Genomic DNA, 13,204 nt, shown 5'->3' with positions numbered 1-13,204 from the left:
CTCAGAATATCCTGGAAAGTCTAATGCCTAAAGCATAGTCCCCTAATCAAGCCTTATCCTAAAAACATTTTGAAGCCCAATCTTATTAAGCTTGAAAAGGGAAGCTTATTAATTGACAACTGTCTTGCCTTCACCTGCACCATTTGGATATTCTAATGAATGATGGTCACTAATTAAAATGATTTATTTAAATTGTTAATTCTCACTGTCTAGAAACGTTCATTGTGTCCATGTGTTAATATACGTTCACTTTTTATGTGTTCTACAAAAATGTATTATTAGTTTTATTCGTGACATAGTTCACATTAAATTGTGCTAAAAATATATTTTAAAAAAAGAGCGGGAGAGAGGAGAGCTAGAGACGGAACTATAGTTTCACATCTCGGTTCCAGGTAGGATTTATTTTCCCTGTTACACTCTTGCCATGGCTGACAGCGCTACAGCTTAAATAAAAAAAAAAAAACCCATCTTATCTTAGTTCTGTAGATATGCTTTAGCGACCACTTGGGTAAGTCATTCAAGTTTTTTTCCCAACATTAGTTAGTCCTGGTATTTTCTTACGAAGTATGACATTTAAAAAGTGTTATTTAAAGTAACTTTTTGTTACGTATACTGAGCACCAAGCTAATCAAGTATTTCAGTTAAGAATAGCCAGTTTACTATCGAAATTATCCTTTAACTAAAAGGGACAAATTATTTCGTTTAATTATCGAACAATTTATTAAAAGCTGCTTTGTTCAATTTGATGGCTGCATATTTTATTCTCAGAAACCTTAAGATTCTACGACAAATCCAACAAATTGTGCTTTTCATTAGGCACAGGGGGAAAAGAACGTAGTACAACTACCACTCGAACAAAATATATAACTCACAACATCTGATTACGCATCACAAAGGACTGCAGATCTGAGCAGCACTCCACGCACTCACATAAAGGGAAAAAAAACTGCATGCAGGGGTAGACATTGATAAGACATTAGTAGGAGTGCCATTCTCCGTTCGACTTATAGAGTAGTATTTGGATAGTGGCAGAGTGGATTTTAAATAAAATTATGAAGACGTGATTGAAATTTAGATTTTTTGGATTGTGGTAACTATACAGAAATTACAGCCATTTTTTATACAAAGTTGCTCAGAGGTTAAAAGGTAATTGGACAAATGGATGATAAGCAGTTTCAGGGCCAGGTGAAGTCTGTTCTCTCATCTCATGATGGACTAAGAAGATAACATTTCTGGAGTTGTTTCCTTGCTTGCATATGATGTCTTTATTCTGGAACTCTCAATATGTGGTGTGAAAGAGTGATGCAAGTGTAGAAAATTCTCACAGAGGTAGGTCTATGGATCTCAGTCAATGGTGTACTTAGAGTCTACAGTCCAGAGTCACCTTCATGAATGTAAATTTACAACAAGGTGTAAATCACTGGTTACACGTAAAAACAAGATCAGGCTTTGTCCGAAAACATCTAAAACAGCTTTCACACTTAAGCTAAAAAGAATTCTGCGAACACATAAAAGCAATCTTAACCAGAATGACGGGAACAGAAGAGAAATAACTCACGATTATAAGCATAACACATTATCTGTAAAACATTGTGGAGATAATGTTATTGTGTGGGCACGTATGGTTGCCACTGTAACCGGGTCACTAGTGTTTATTGTTAATGTGACTGCTGGTACATATAGCAAGATGAATTGTGAAGTGTACAGGACTATACTCTCTGCTCATGTTCAGCCAAATGCGGCAAAACTGGTCAGGACTTGCAAATGTATGATGAGCCAAAATAACCCGCAAAAGCAACCCAAGAGTTTTTCAAGGAAAAGAAATTAAATATTCTTCAAAAGCTGAGTTAGTCAGTCACCTGACACTTGGAGGAAACTTTAAATTACTGATGACAAAGGTGAAGACTGGGAGACCCACAACCAAGCAGCAATTGAAGGTGGCTCTCAAAGGCTGTGGGTTCTAGACTTAAGACAGTCATTAACTATAAAGCAGTATTAAAAACAGTCCTTATGTTTACAATTGTATTAATTTATCCAATTAATTTTGGGGGGCTATATATACGAAAAACATTTAAAAAGCTATAACTCCTAAATTTTTAATGCTGTATTTTTGTTAAGCCCCTTGAATTAAAGAAGGAAATCTTGATAGATGAACTGAACTCCAGTGTGGTGTTGTACAGGTGGGAGAATATTGTCCAAATACTTCTGGTTGTAAAAGATCTTTATCAGTTCTGATATTGACTCTTCATGATTTGTTTTTGTCTCATTATCTCACAGTGTTGAAACTGCTGAATAGCATAAAGGCTCACATGCGTGAAAACGTTCCACTGTCAAATGTTTGACATTCCCGTTTTGCAATGTACAGCTGTCAAAAAAAACATGCCAGCATTGACTAAAAAGCTTGATAAGCTTGAGATTAGAGTCAGGTAGCTAAGATAATCTAGAACTGGTTCTTAGTTAGGAACTGTTCTCGATTCTTCCCTAATGTCAGTTTGTGTGAATTCCTTTTTATGATATGGCGTGTACAGAGCCAGTTTCTGTGTTCAAATAAAGAAATCCTATAGTTGTGAATGAATCTGTTTCTCTTCTTTCTCACATCATAGACTTGATGTGATGTCAGATAAGCGTCAGCGTGCCAGAGTTCAGGGCTGCTGGGCGAAACGACTGCCAAAACACTCAAGTCCAACAGGTAAATCAAAGTGTAGTGTGTACTGTGAAATGCAGGATTTGCATGCTTTTGCCAGCTCAGGTCATTCATAGAGGTAGATAAAATATATATATATATAAAAGGAATTTTCTTCCTCTCTTATGAAATACAGTTATGTGTTTAAATAAGTGTGATAAATTGGGCTGACATTTACGTAGGAAACAAGATTTTTATTCTGTTTTTTTAAACAGGTGCAGGCCCAAATTGCAATGAATCCAAAAATGCCAACGTGGCCTCTGGTTCTTGGGGTTTTGGGCCTCAGAAAACAACTAAAACCTTTGAGTTTCTCCAGCCCTCCCAGGTAGACTGTCCACGTGAAGAAGTCAAAATGAGTCTTTGCTGCCAATAAAAATGAATGTGAGGATACTACTTTTTAATTTTTTTTTCCTTTATTGCAGCCAATTAGAGATGTGCCACCAGAGAAGATGATAGAGTAAGTTACTAATTTCAATCTTTACTTCCACAGCTTTGTTTTTATGACAGATAACGTTTTTAATCACACAATTTTTAAGGTGGCTTAGTGAGTCCTCTACTACATACTTTTAACGTGATTCATTTTGTTCTGGTCAGACAGGCAGGTGATTTTGAGATCAGCCATGGACCATCAGGGGTGTCCAGGTGTGTAAAAAACAATTAAATGGAAAATAGCTGAATGTGTGTTTATTGAACATTGCACAAATCAGTGCCTGAGTTTTAAATCCACTAGGTGGCAGTGGTCGCATAATAAATATGCTTTTTCTTAATAAAAGTCGTGCTTTTTACTTTATGGTCCCCAGTAAAATACATAAAATGAGCTTTGTTTTTAATAATTAAGTATATTTCATAACTTGTGCTTTATTATATAGTGGAAGGTACAATTAGGCTATTTTCACATAGATTTTTAGCATGTCAATTTTGATTTTATTGTTATTAGAAAAATCTGATTTACAGAGAGACAATGTTATTGTAGTCTGTATTTTGTTACCGAGGTTCAGTTTGAATTTTAGCAGGTCATTTTGTGAGCTTAACAGAATGGTTGTAGTGGATAATAAACCAAAAGTAACTGTCAGTCATTTGATTTTGCTATTTGATCTGGATGTTGAAAAATTTTACTATTTTACACAAGAGCCTTTTCCCTGTGTATTTAAGGTTACACGTTCATATTGTTAAGGAGGAATTTTATGCCTTACAGAAATAATTGGAATGCCCAGACTTTAAACTCTTAGAAAACCAGGGTAAAGTACATACTGTATACTCTTACTTTATGTTTATGGGGATTTAGTCTGTGTCTATTTATCTTTCATCTGTCGAGGCTGCGGCTGCTGCCTGGATTTCTCTCCCCAGAAGAGGCCGACTGGATGTTCAGTAAGCTGCTTGCAGAGCTTCCATGGTCCCAAAAGACCAACTACAGACAAGGTGAGCACTGGTTTCTTAACAGTGTAAACTAGGTGAAATGTGAGTTTGTGGTTTGTAGAGAGGAGCGTAAAGAAGGATTCCCCACTGCAGGAAGTTTGCTGTTGGATTCAGGTTTGTTCCTGTTTCATGTATGTGCAGTGGTGACCTTTTAAAACAGTTTTCGGTACATGTATTTTAAAAGTACTTAAAGATCTCTAAATAATAACAGAATACTTTTTGTTGGCAATAGATTTGGGTAATTGTTTAATATACTCTTTTTTTAAAATTATAGCTTTTTAATGCAAAGTTTTCCAAATCCAACTAGGTGCCTTGCTCATGTGGTAATTTGTGTATGAACTTTATTTTGAAAAAAAAGCTGACACTGAGAACACTCACATTGTATTCCATATACGGTGACAGACGATATACAGGGGAATGTGCTGAGATGAAGCCAGACTTTGCCTCACAATCGTCCTTTTCTCTCAGCTGGCTCTTGTCCATCTTTTGTGCAATTCTGCAGTAGCTACACAGCAAACAAACAGAATGATGAAGACAAGTGGTCATGATTTCCAAACACTCACCACAGACACAGGGTGTGAAATCATCAATGTTTGGGTTAAGGAAGAGTGGAAAAAGAAGTGGTGGCTGGCTCTTTAATGTATCACCACTCCTTCATTTATCCTGCCCTGCTTTAAAACAACCTTTAAATGCACTGACTCAGTTTTTCCGATCATTTGGTCTCACAACTTTGAAATGGATACTTTGAATGGGTTTGGCTTTTGCTTATCTTTCTGGCATTTGAGAGTTGATAAATAATAATGTAATAATGTAATAATTCAGCACCATAAAAAGCAATGGCTGCTCAAGCAGTTTGTTTTGGTTTCACCGTATTCTGATACCAGACGGCTGGCCAAAATACACCGAAGGCAAAAAATTGTTTCTTGGAAGAGAACTATTGGTTTCCCAAGAAAGGGAGGTACACTCAGACCCACAGAGGAAGACAGAGAAATTGGATTTAGATGTTTACGTGACCCCTGTTAGAAAACCAGTGACAAAACAGGCGATTATTGTACATGTTTGTTAGACACTGAAAGAAAATCCAGTAAGAACAAATTTGTCAGTTTTCTGCCCTGACTGAATTGCCTTCATCAAATTACTGACGCAATATAGAGATTGATTTGATGGTTTACTCTATGAAACTGTCCACAGGCAGAGGTCTGGATTGGGGTTTGAGTGGTTGAGTGTTTTATACTCAAAAGACCAATCCATCCATTTCTGCAGTTTATCTGGGTCTGGGTTGTTGTGGACATCAGTCTAAACAGAAACACCCAGACCTCCCTCTTTCTGGCCACATCCTACATCTCTTTAGGGAGAATACCAAGATGTTCCCAAGCCAGCCAAGAGGTGTAATCTCTCCAGTGTCTCCTGGGTCTGCCTTCTCCCTCACCTATAAGGTACCCATAAGGCATCCTGGTCAGATGCCCATCTCAAATGGCTCCTTTAGATGTGGAGGATCAGCAGCTCTACTCCAAGACACTCTTGAAGGGCCGAGCCCCCCACTCTATCCCTAGAGCTGAGCAAAGCCACGCTATGGAAGCTTGTTTCTACAAGTGTACCCACCCCTGCCTCTCACTAAGGTGCAACTCCAGAGTGAAACAGAATCCATCCCCTCTCCAGGAGACTGGTTGTAATTGTGTGTTCAGGCAAGCCTTACCATATCTAGCCAGTATCTCTCCACCTGAAGCGGTAGCTTAGACTTCTTCGTGTTCATGGGAGGTGGTGTTCCATATACCCAAAGCCCGTTTCAGCAAGTTTGAATCAGACCGCCAAGTCCCCCGCTTTTGACTGCCACCTGATTGCCTCCACAAATCACCACATCATTGTGGTGGAGGGGTTTGTGTACTCTGGTGATCCTAGGTCCCATATTGTTAGGGCATTTTGTCCCTGGTAGGGTCTCCCAAGGCAAATTGGTTCTAGATGAAGGGACAGACGAAGTGCGATTCACAAGACCTTTATGTAGGAAAAACCAGTGGGCCAGTGTACCACACTCAGATTAGGGTTAATGGAGCCAGACCCAAGGGTGGGCCTTGTCAATGAGCATCTGATGGTTGGGAATTAGCCTGCAGTGCTGGTCAGGCTCAGCTCAAAAGAGCCACATGGACACATTTCCTGTGGACCAACCACATGCAGGAGGGACCGTAGGGGCCCGGTACAGTGTGCATCAGATAAAATTTCTGTTATTAACCCGGAAATACTAGCACAGCTCTTTTATTTAAGCTTTCAAATAACCACGTTATTTTTTTGTGTGTGTGTGCACTAAGACTGGGTATCAAATATCAGCAGATTTTAAATATTCACAGAAATGTGTCCCCCACTGTGCAATACCAAAAAAAACTTTTGTCTCTTGTTTAATCTGGGCAATTTCCTGATCTGTTTGGATGTGTGCGTGTATTCTGGTCCAGGTGAAGCATACGAGGAACCCAGGCTGACCTGCTGGTATGGAGAGCTCCCATATACCTATGCTCGCTCCACAATGGCTGCAAACATGCAGGTTTGACAACTGTAACAAAAATGTGACAGAATTTTTTTTTTTCACACAATCTCTGGCAAAGTCTTTGGTTTGTAGTCTAATTGTAGGGAGAATAAAAATTGATCTAAACAGAGTGAAATATTTGCTTTTGTTATATTATTTTAACATTGAGTCTTTCATTTTCCTCATTCATCATTCTGTTTTTCTATCCTTTTGTCATACATTCATTTGCTGAACTCTGCGTATTGTTCTTGCTTTTTCCTCCAAGTGGCATCCATTGCTGGTAAACCTTTGCAAGGCAGTGGAGCATGCGACTGGATGTAGCTTCAACTCCCTGTTGTGTAACTTGTATCGGGATGGCCATGACAGCATTGGCTGGCACAGTGACGACGAAGCCTCATTGGGTCCCAAGCCAACTATTGCTTCTCTTAGTCTGGGCGACACCAGAGTCTTCAGTCTCCGCAAGCAGCCTCCACCGGTGAGTTAGCTCACTGGGTTTCATTCTTAACTATAATAAAAACAAGATGAAAGTATTCTGGTAAGATGAGATCGTCTCACAACTAACTTAACTTGTGAAGAAAGGCAAGACGAGTTGGGAAGTGATCCAATCAGAAGTAATCTCCTTGTGCATTAAAGTTAGATGGACACATTTGATCTGCCTCAGGAAACAGTACAACTTGGGAGGAAGAGTGAAGCAGATTAATGGACACATTTCACATTCGATGCCCAAAAAAATGAGATGCTTTGCAAACTGTGTGAAGCAAAGCATCAGCATTAGGTGTTTGCATATAGACTGAAGATTAACCTTTGGACTGCACTGTGTGTTTTTGTCCTTTAGGAGGAGAAGGGTGACTACACTTACGTGGAGCGGATTCGGATTCCTCTGAGTCATGGCACACTTCTGCTGATGGAAGGAGCCACACAGGACGACTGGCAGGTAGGCTCCACCAGGCAGGCAATAAAGTTAAGCCTTGATTACGCTCTCCAAGCCCGCTAAGGTTTGCTTAGGGCTGAGTGATGTAAACTTTGTCATCAAAAAGTGAGTGTGAGTGTAATAGTAATCGCTACTAAGCTGCTGGGTCTTCAGTGAGTATGACCAAAGCTTTATTCAAAGAGAGTCCAGCTACAGGATAGATTCAGGCAGAAATTAAGGTGCCGGGTCATTCGCACTACACCAGGGGTGTCTCAAGGGCCAGTTTCCTGCAGGTTTTAGATTTGTCCTTGATCCAAAACAGCTGATTTAAATGGTTAAGCATGTCTTGAAGTTCTCCAGAAGCTGCTAATGAACTCATCATTTGATTCAGGTGTGTTGACCCAGGGTGAGATCTAAAACCTGCAGGACACAGGCCCCTGAGGCCTGGAGTTCGATACCCCTGCACTACACGTTGCCAGATTTATTTGTTAGCTAACTCACATTACATATTAGAAATCAACTATACACATATTATGAGTTGGTTCCTGTGTTCCATTTGTAAGGATAAAGTGCAGAAAAATGAAAATATAAAACTCACATATTATTACTTCAATGTTTGGCTTAGCTGTTGGACCTAATTAACCTGCTTGGTAACAATGATTTTATCCATTATACTATATTTACTGTCAAAATGAACAACATACATCTTCAGATAACAGAAGAACACTGATAGTTTGTTTTTAAGGTTCTTTTCAGCCTGTTTTACATATAGTTTTGTACTGTGATGCTTTTGTAAATTATCTTTCTTGCACAAACTAAGTTATTATTAAAACAGCAACCTTGAAAAAAACACTTCTAATGAAACACTGGACATTCACACTGAATAGTCTCCTCGCTGTTGTGCGATAGAGGAGTGTTAGTGCTTCTGACTCACCATGTGAGCATATAGATGTGTGGTGAAGGCAGTCAGGTTCCTCTTGCCTGGACAACCAGTAACAAGGATGAATGGAGAGGCCTGGAGAGAAGAGTAAGGCTTCAACCTAATGAGAGTCTTCTTTCTTTTCTTTTCTTTTTTTTTACGATCAAAGTCAGAGCAGCCAGATTTATATGAGTGCAAGGCTCTTGTGTATGTAACAGAGAGAGTAGCTGGGTTCTGTTGAAAATAACTGGATCACACTCAGGTATGAGAATGAGTTATTACAGCATATTACAGCTGCTTGAATTTCATTATGGCCAAATCTGTTTGCAGAGCAGGTAAAATGGGCCATGCTGTTTAGGTATCTTTTTAAACTTTGTTCAAGGATGCATAGCAAAACATAGACGCTTGGAGAGACGCTCACACTTGGCTCTTAATTCCTATGAAAGCAATAAGGACACTTTCATATTTTCACTGGACTATACAGAGTTGTGTGGAGAAAAAAAATTCCACCTGACTGTACATATATAAAACGGTTTATTACATAAGCAAATTTAAACAAGTTTTGTCCACCGCTAGAGGAATTCAATGATCAAAACAATACCACTGATATAAATCAGGACGGGCTCCAAATGGAGCTATCCTCAACTTTCCACTACACAATGTTCACTTACTAAAAACTAAGTGAGGTGAGAGAGTGAGAGATACAAGTTGGGGCAAGGAGATGAAAAAGGTTTGAGCTGAAAGAAGGAGAGGATAAGGTCACAGGTGTTTTATGACGACACCCTCCTGAGTAACTTAACAGGGGCTTCATTACTCTCTTTCAAGAAAAAGATCACTTCAGACATTAATTCTATCTCCATTATTGCAGTCATGGTTGGCCTAACAAAACCATCTGGTTCACGGAGCAAGGTTTAGAAGTGGTGGCTAAATATTTAACTAAACCCATCAGTCCTGCTAAAGTACTTCACGTGTTTGAAAATGGATACAGGAATCATTCTGTGTTTACGTAGCTCTTTTTTTCTTTTCACACTGTTGTGTATAAGCAAACCTTGCACCTCCTTCTCAGATTTTGATGGAGGTGTAGTGGTGTTTCTGCACTTGTGTGTGTCGTTGAGTCCACAAGCTGCACAAAATGTATGAAGGCCATTATTTTCTTGTGCAAAAGGTAGTAGTGCTGGCTTTGCACAGGTGAATAAATCGGACTTTTCCATGTCTGATGGTGTTTCTCCGGACTGTATACTTGTGTTGTTGTTCGTTTGTTTTCTCAGATTTGTCTATTATCACTTTACACTCTTTTTTTCTACATAGAACAAAATATAGCTGGCCTAGCTCATGGCTATTCATACATTTCTTTCTTTTGATTCTAGTGGAAAATTTGTAGATGTTGCCCATTAATAGAAACTTAATAGAGCAATACTTGCCCAAGATTGTTAATTGCTCATTTATTCTTTCATAAAAATGTAGTGTAACTTTTAAATATGTTGCTTATGAGTCTCTCTGTTCCCACCAGCATCAAGTGGCTAAAGAGTACCATGACAGGGGCCCACGCATCAACTTGACCTTCAGAACTATCTACCCGGAGCCAGAGGGCCAGAGGCCGGGTACCAAAATGCGATTCACAGCCAAGTGACTGTAAATCTTCCTCAGAGTCGGGTACTTGAAGCTGAAGAAACTCTGATTCTACATTTCAAACAGAGTGCTAGATCTGAGGTGTGAACGGCTCTGCTTGGATTTCCAGACTGTGTAAGTGATTATTAATATCAGTGTTGTGAGCAGTCAAGATTATCTGATATTAGTATTATATCAGAAGAGCCAAATGGCCCCTTTTACAACAATAACAGCCACACCAGCCCTGTGAATGAGAACAAGTTCCAACAACATCCATCTCTTTGGTCTGAATATTGCTTTGGTGAGTTACGTACGTTTATTTGATTTAACTTGACCTTTTGTTCAATTTTCATTTGAGCCACATTTTTTAGGCTGAGTTTTAGTTTGAAGCCAAAATGTGTGATGTCAATAGTACCATGTTATTGAAAAGTTTGTCCTAAAGCAAGATCTGAGTACTCACTGTAAGGAAATGTCCTTTAAGTAAATTTACTTAAAGCTTTCTATCTTTGGAGCTTTTTATAAAGAGCTACCACAAAAAGAGAAGAATGAAATAAAGTGGCCACAACCACTGAAATGCATTTTATTTTTCTTTTGAATAAAAGTTAATGAGTCTCTTAAAGAGCGAGTTCATTTTGCATTGTTGCTGAAACATGTTCAAAGTCAAGGGAACACTACAATGTTAGATTCTGGAATTTATTTATTCAAATGAATGTATATTTGGTAATAAATCACTGGGGATTGCTGGAAACCTCAACTGTTCCTTTCTCTGTTGTATGTTGTGGTTCAGCTTGTTTGGTTAAAAACTCTGAGTTTGTTCACATAGAGATGACGGAAACTGGGTTTTCCATTTCAGAAAAAAGACAGATCAGGTCAAAATAAAATCTGTACATTCTCCTTCTTTATAGGACTGACTGCACTGACATTAAGGCAGCTGTCAGGTTGTCAGCAGTTCCTCCACAATGAATCATTTACCCTGCATTAGTGTAGCAGTCATATATCTGTAGGAAACTTTAGACATATAAGACACTGAGCAGTGATCAGTCTTTTTTTTTTCATTTTATGAATTCTTGGAGTTTATTGAAATAACTGATCGGTTAAAGTTTGGGAACCAAAACTTGTGTTTCCCATCTCAGAGTTAATCAGGTCAGGAGTTTACAGGTGGACCCAAAGTTTGTTAAAATGTTTATACATGTGTGCTATTCGTTGATGGTTCTCATATCAGCACCTGCTCCTGCTTTTGAATGAACATAAGTTCTAAAACCTGCAAACTACACTTCTTCTTTGGTAAATAAAAAAAACTTACAGGCCCTTTTTTGTTGTTTGTTGTGTTTTCTGTCTGTCAGGTTCTGTCCTGGTTAATTTTACGGTCTCTCAATATTCACGTCTCTGGAAACCTGGTTCGGATTAGGTTCACTTCTACCCTTGTACCATCTACCATCCGTTGCACTTGTCAAAGGCCAAGAATGCATCTACTTTTCACAGTCATAAAACCACTATGATGGAGCATGTCTATTCTACATAAAAAAAAATTTTAGACAGCATCTGTAACATTTCTGTTCATTTTTTCAGATACATGAATGCTACCTTGATGAGGAATTGCTTTTGTGTCTTTGTATTCGATGAAAGCATCCAAAAAGAGAAGAGGCATTAAAAACATGGTCATGCAAATGATACAGGTATCTCAAATGCATTACACAAGGCAGATTCACATAGCCAAGGATGCACCAAGCAGCACACAGGGAAATGGTATGCTGCCATCCATGTCACTTTTTGGAATTGTTGGCAAAGTCCTAAAGCTAAAAGTTTGACCCTGTGTGGTTACAGCTCTTACTGAGCTTTCTGTATACTTAAGCTATCTTCCTGATTTTTTTTGTTTGGACATAAAACTACTATAATAATAAATTAGGGATACATTCTGTGTATTAACATTTTACTAGTAACTTTTTATGGAAGGATTGTTGTCCTGTTGTTGAATGAGAAGGCCCAAACACAGGACACAGAAGCAGGTTGAACATAAACTGATAATAGATAATAGTGAGCCTTTTTTGGCCGACTCAATGAATCCACAAGTGTAGCCCAAGAATCGTGAGAAAAAAAGGAGATGACAAAGCAGATTCTCACAAAGGGAAAGAGTTTGTACATCCTCATTTCCTCTCCACACATCTTGGTGTGGCCCACCAGACATGGAGGCATGCAAGCAGTGGAGGTGAAGGAGAATTATCCTTTATCCCTTTAAAGCCAAATATCTCCCCCATATACATACATGCACACATAAAAATGAAGACCAAGGAAATTAAGAAAAGCCTTGTTGATATATAAAGTTGTATTTATACAATGAAACACTGACAGAAACAGGCCACAGGTAGAAACAAAGAAGACAGACTGCAGACAGAGAAGATACAAGGCCGCGGTGAAAAGAAAGGGGGTTAAAGTTCTGGTAACACATAAGGAGAAGCGATTTCCGAAGAAGCACAAGAAGTGAACATTAGAAAGACAAATGCAGACTAGAAAAATAAAAGCCTTAGAAACACAGAATATCAACAGAATCAAAACAGCAACCAAACCTCCACGAACAGTAAGAGAAACACACGTGGACAACAGTCACACATGGACGATCATAATTTTACTTAGGCAGACTCAAAGTCCTGAGCTGTAATGAAAAGTTTGTCATGTAAATATTCTGGAATCTGAGCATGGTGTTTGCAAAATACAGTGAACAAGAAAGATGGTGCTCCAGGGCTGAGAAATTATGTAACCAGTGTTTTCATTATATCTAAAAAAATTGTGATAAATGTATTTAATGGAAAATTCTTAATCAGTTTATAGTGTGGCTGTAATACGATCATGTGCTACGGTGTACAGACAATGCCTCAGGGCAGTTTTTGGTGTGTTGCTTTGTTTTTTGTCCATTTAGGTCAAACTCAATAGATGGAAAGAGCAAAGAGCTTCAGTTAAACTGGCTTTCTTCTTTGACTGTGGTCAAGACAGGTTATTTGACTGTGTATACATCCACAGAGAGGAGTGTCTCTGCAGTCAGAGTCGTTCAGGTTGATAGTCCACATTCTTTAATTGATCAAAGCTTAAAAATAAACCTACAACTAAGGATCCATTTGAACAGTTGTAACCGAGTCTCTGGGTGATTCCTAGTGATAT

The 13,204-nt window shown here is 38.7% G+C and overlaps 1 protein-coding gene across 1 annotated transcript; it reads left to right on the top strand.

The window, feature by feature from the left end:
- The first annotated feature begins 408 nt into the window (after positions 1–408).
- Positions 409–11,359, top strand: alkbh3 (alkB homolog 3, alpha-ketoglutarate dependent dioxygenase). Its single transcript, XM_085462519.1, has 10 exons — positions 409–508; positions 2,604–2,689; positions 2,899–3,008; positions 3,106–3,140; positions 3,278–3,325; positions 3,999–4,102; positions 6,544–6,632; positions 6,880–7,089; positions 7,450–7,548; positions 9,954–11,359. The coding sequence occupies exons 2-10, from the start codon at positions 2,614–2,616 to the stop codon at positions 10,071–10,073; spliced, it is 891 nt and encodes a 296-aa protein (XP_085318645.1). The 5' UTR covers positions 409–508; positions 2,604–2,613; the 3' UTR covers positions 10,074–11,359.
- Positions 11,360–13,204: the final 1,845 nt, after the last annotated feature.

This window comes from Copadichromis virginalis, linkage group LG7 (genome assembly GCF_057382275.1).
Source record: "Copadichromis virginalis isolate Kocher_CV1m ecotype Utaka linkage group LG7, C_Virginalis_male_GT1.1, whole genome shotgun sequence".
NCBI lineage: Eukaryota > Metazoa > Chordata > Actinopteri > Cichliformes > Cichlidae > Copadichromis > Copadichromis virginalis.
Note: the sequence above shows the minus strand (reverse complement) of the source record. Positions and strands in the feature narration are given on the sequence as shown.

Bases quoted from the DNA above. Each gene is read 5' to 3' on its own strand.
- alkbh3 (XM_085462519.1), top strand. From the start codon at position 2,614: ATGTCAGATAAGCGTCAGCGTGCCAGAGTTCAGGGCTGCTGGGCGAAA. The intron at 2,690-2,898 runs GTAAATCAAAGT...TTTTTTAAACAG, and splicing joins AAAACACTCAAGTCCAACAG to GTGCAGGCCCAAATTGCAAT. The intron at 6,633-6,879 runs GTTTGACAACTG...TTTTCCTCCAAG, and splicing joins CAATGGCTGCAAACATGCAG to TGGCATCCATTGCTGGTAAA.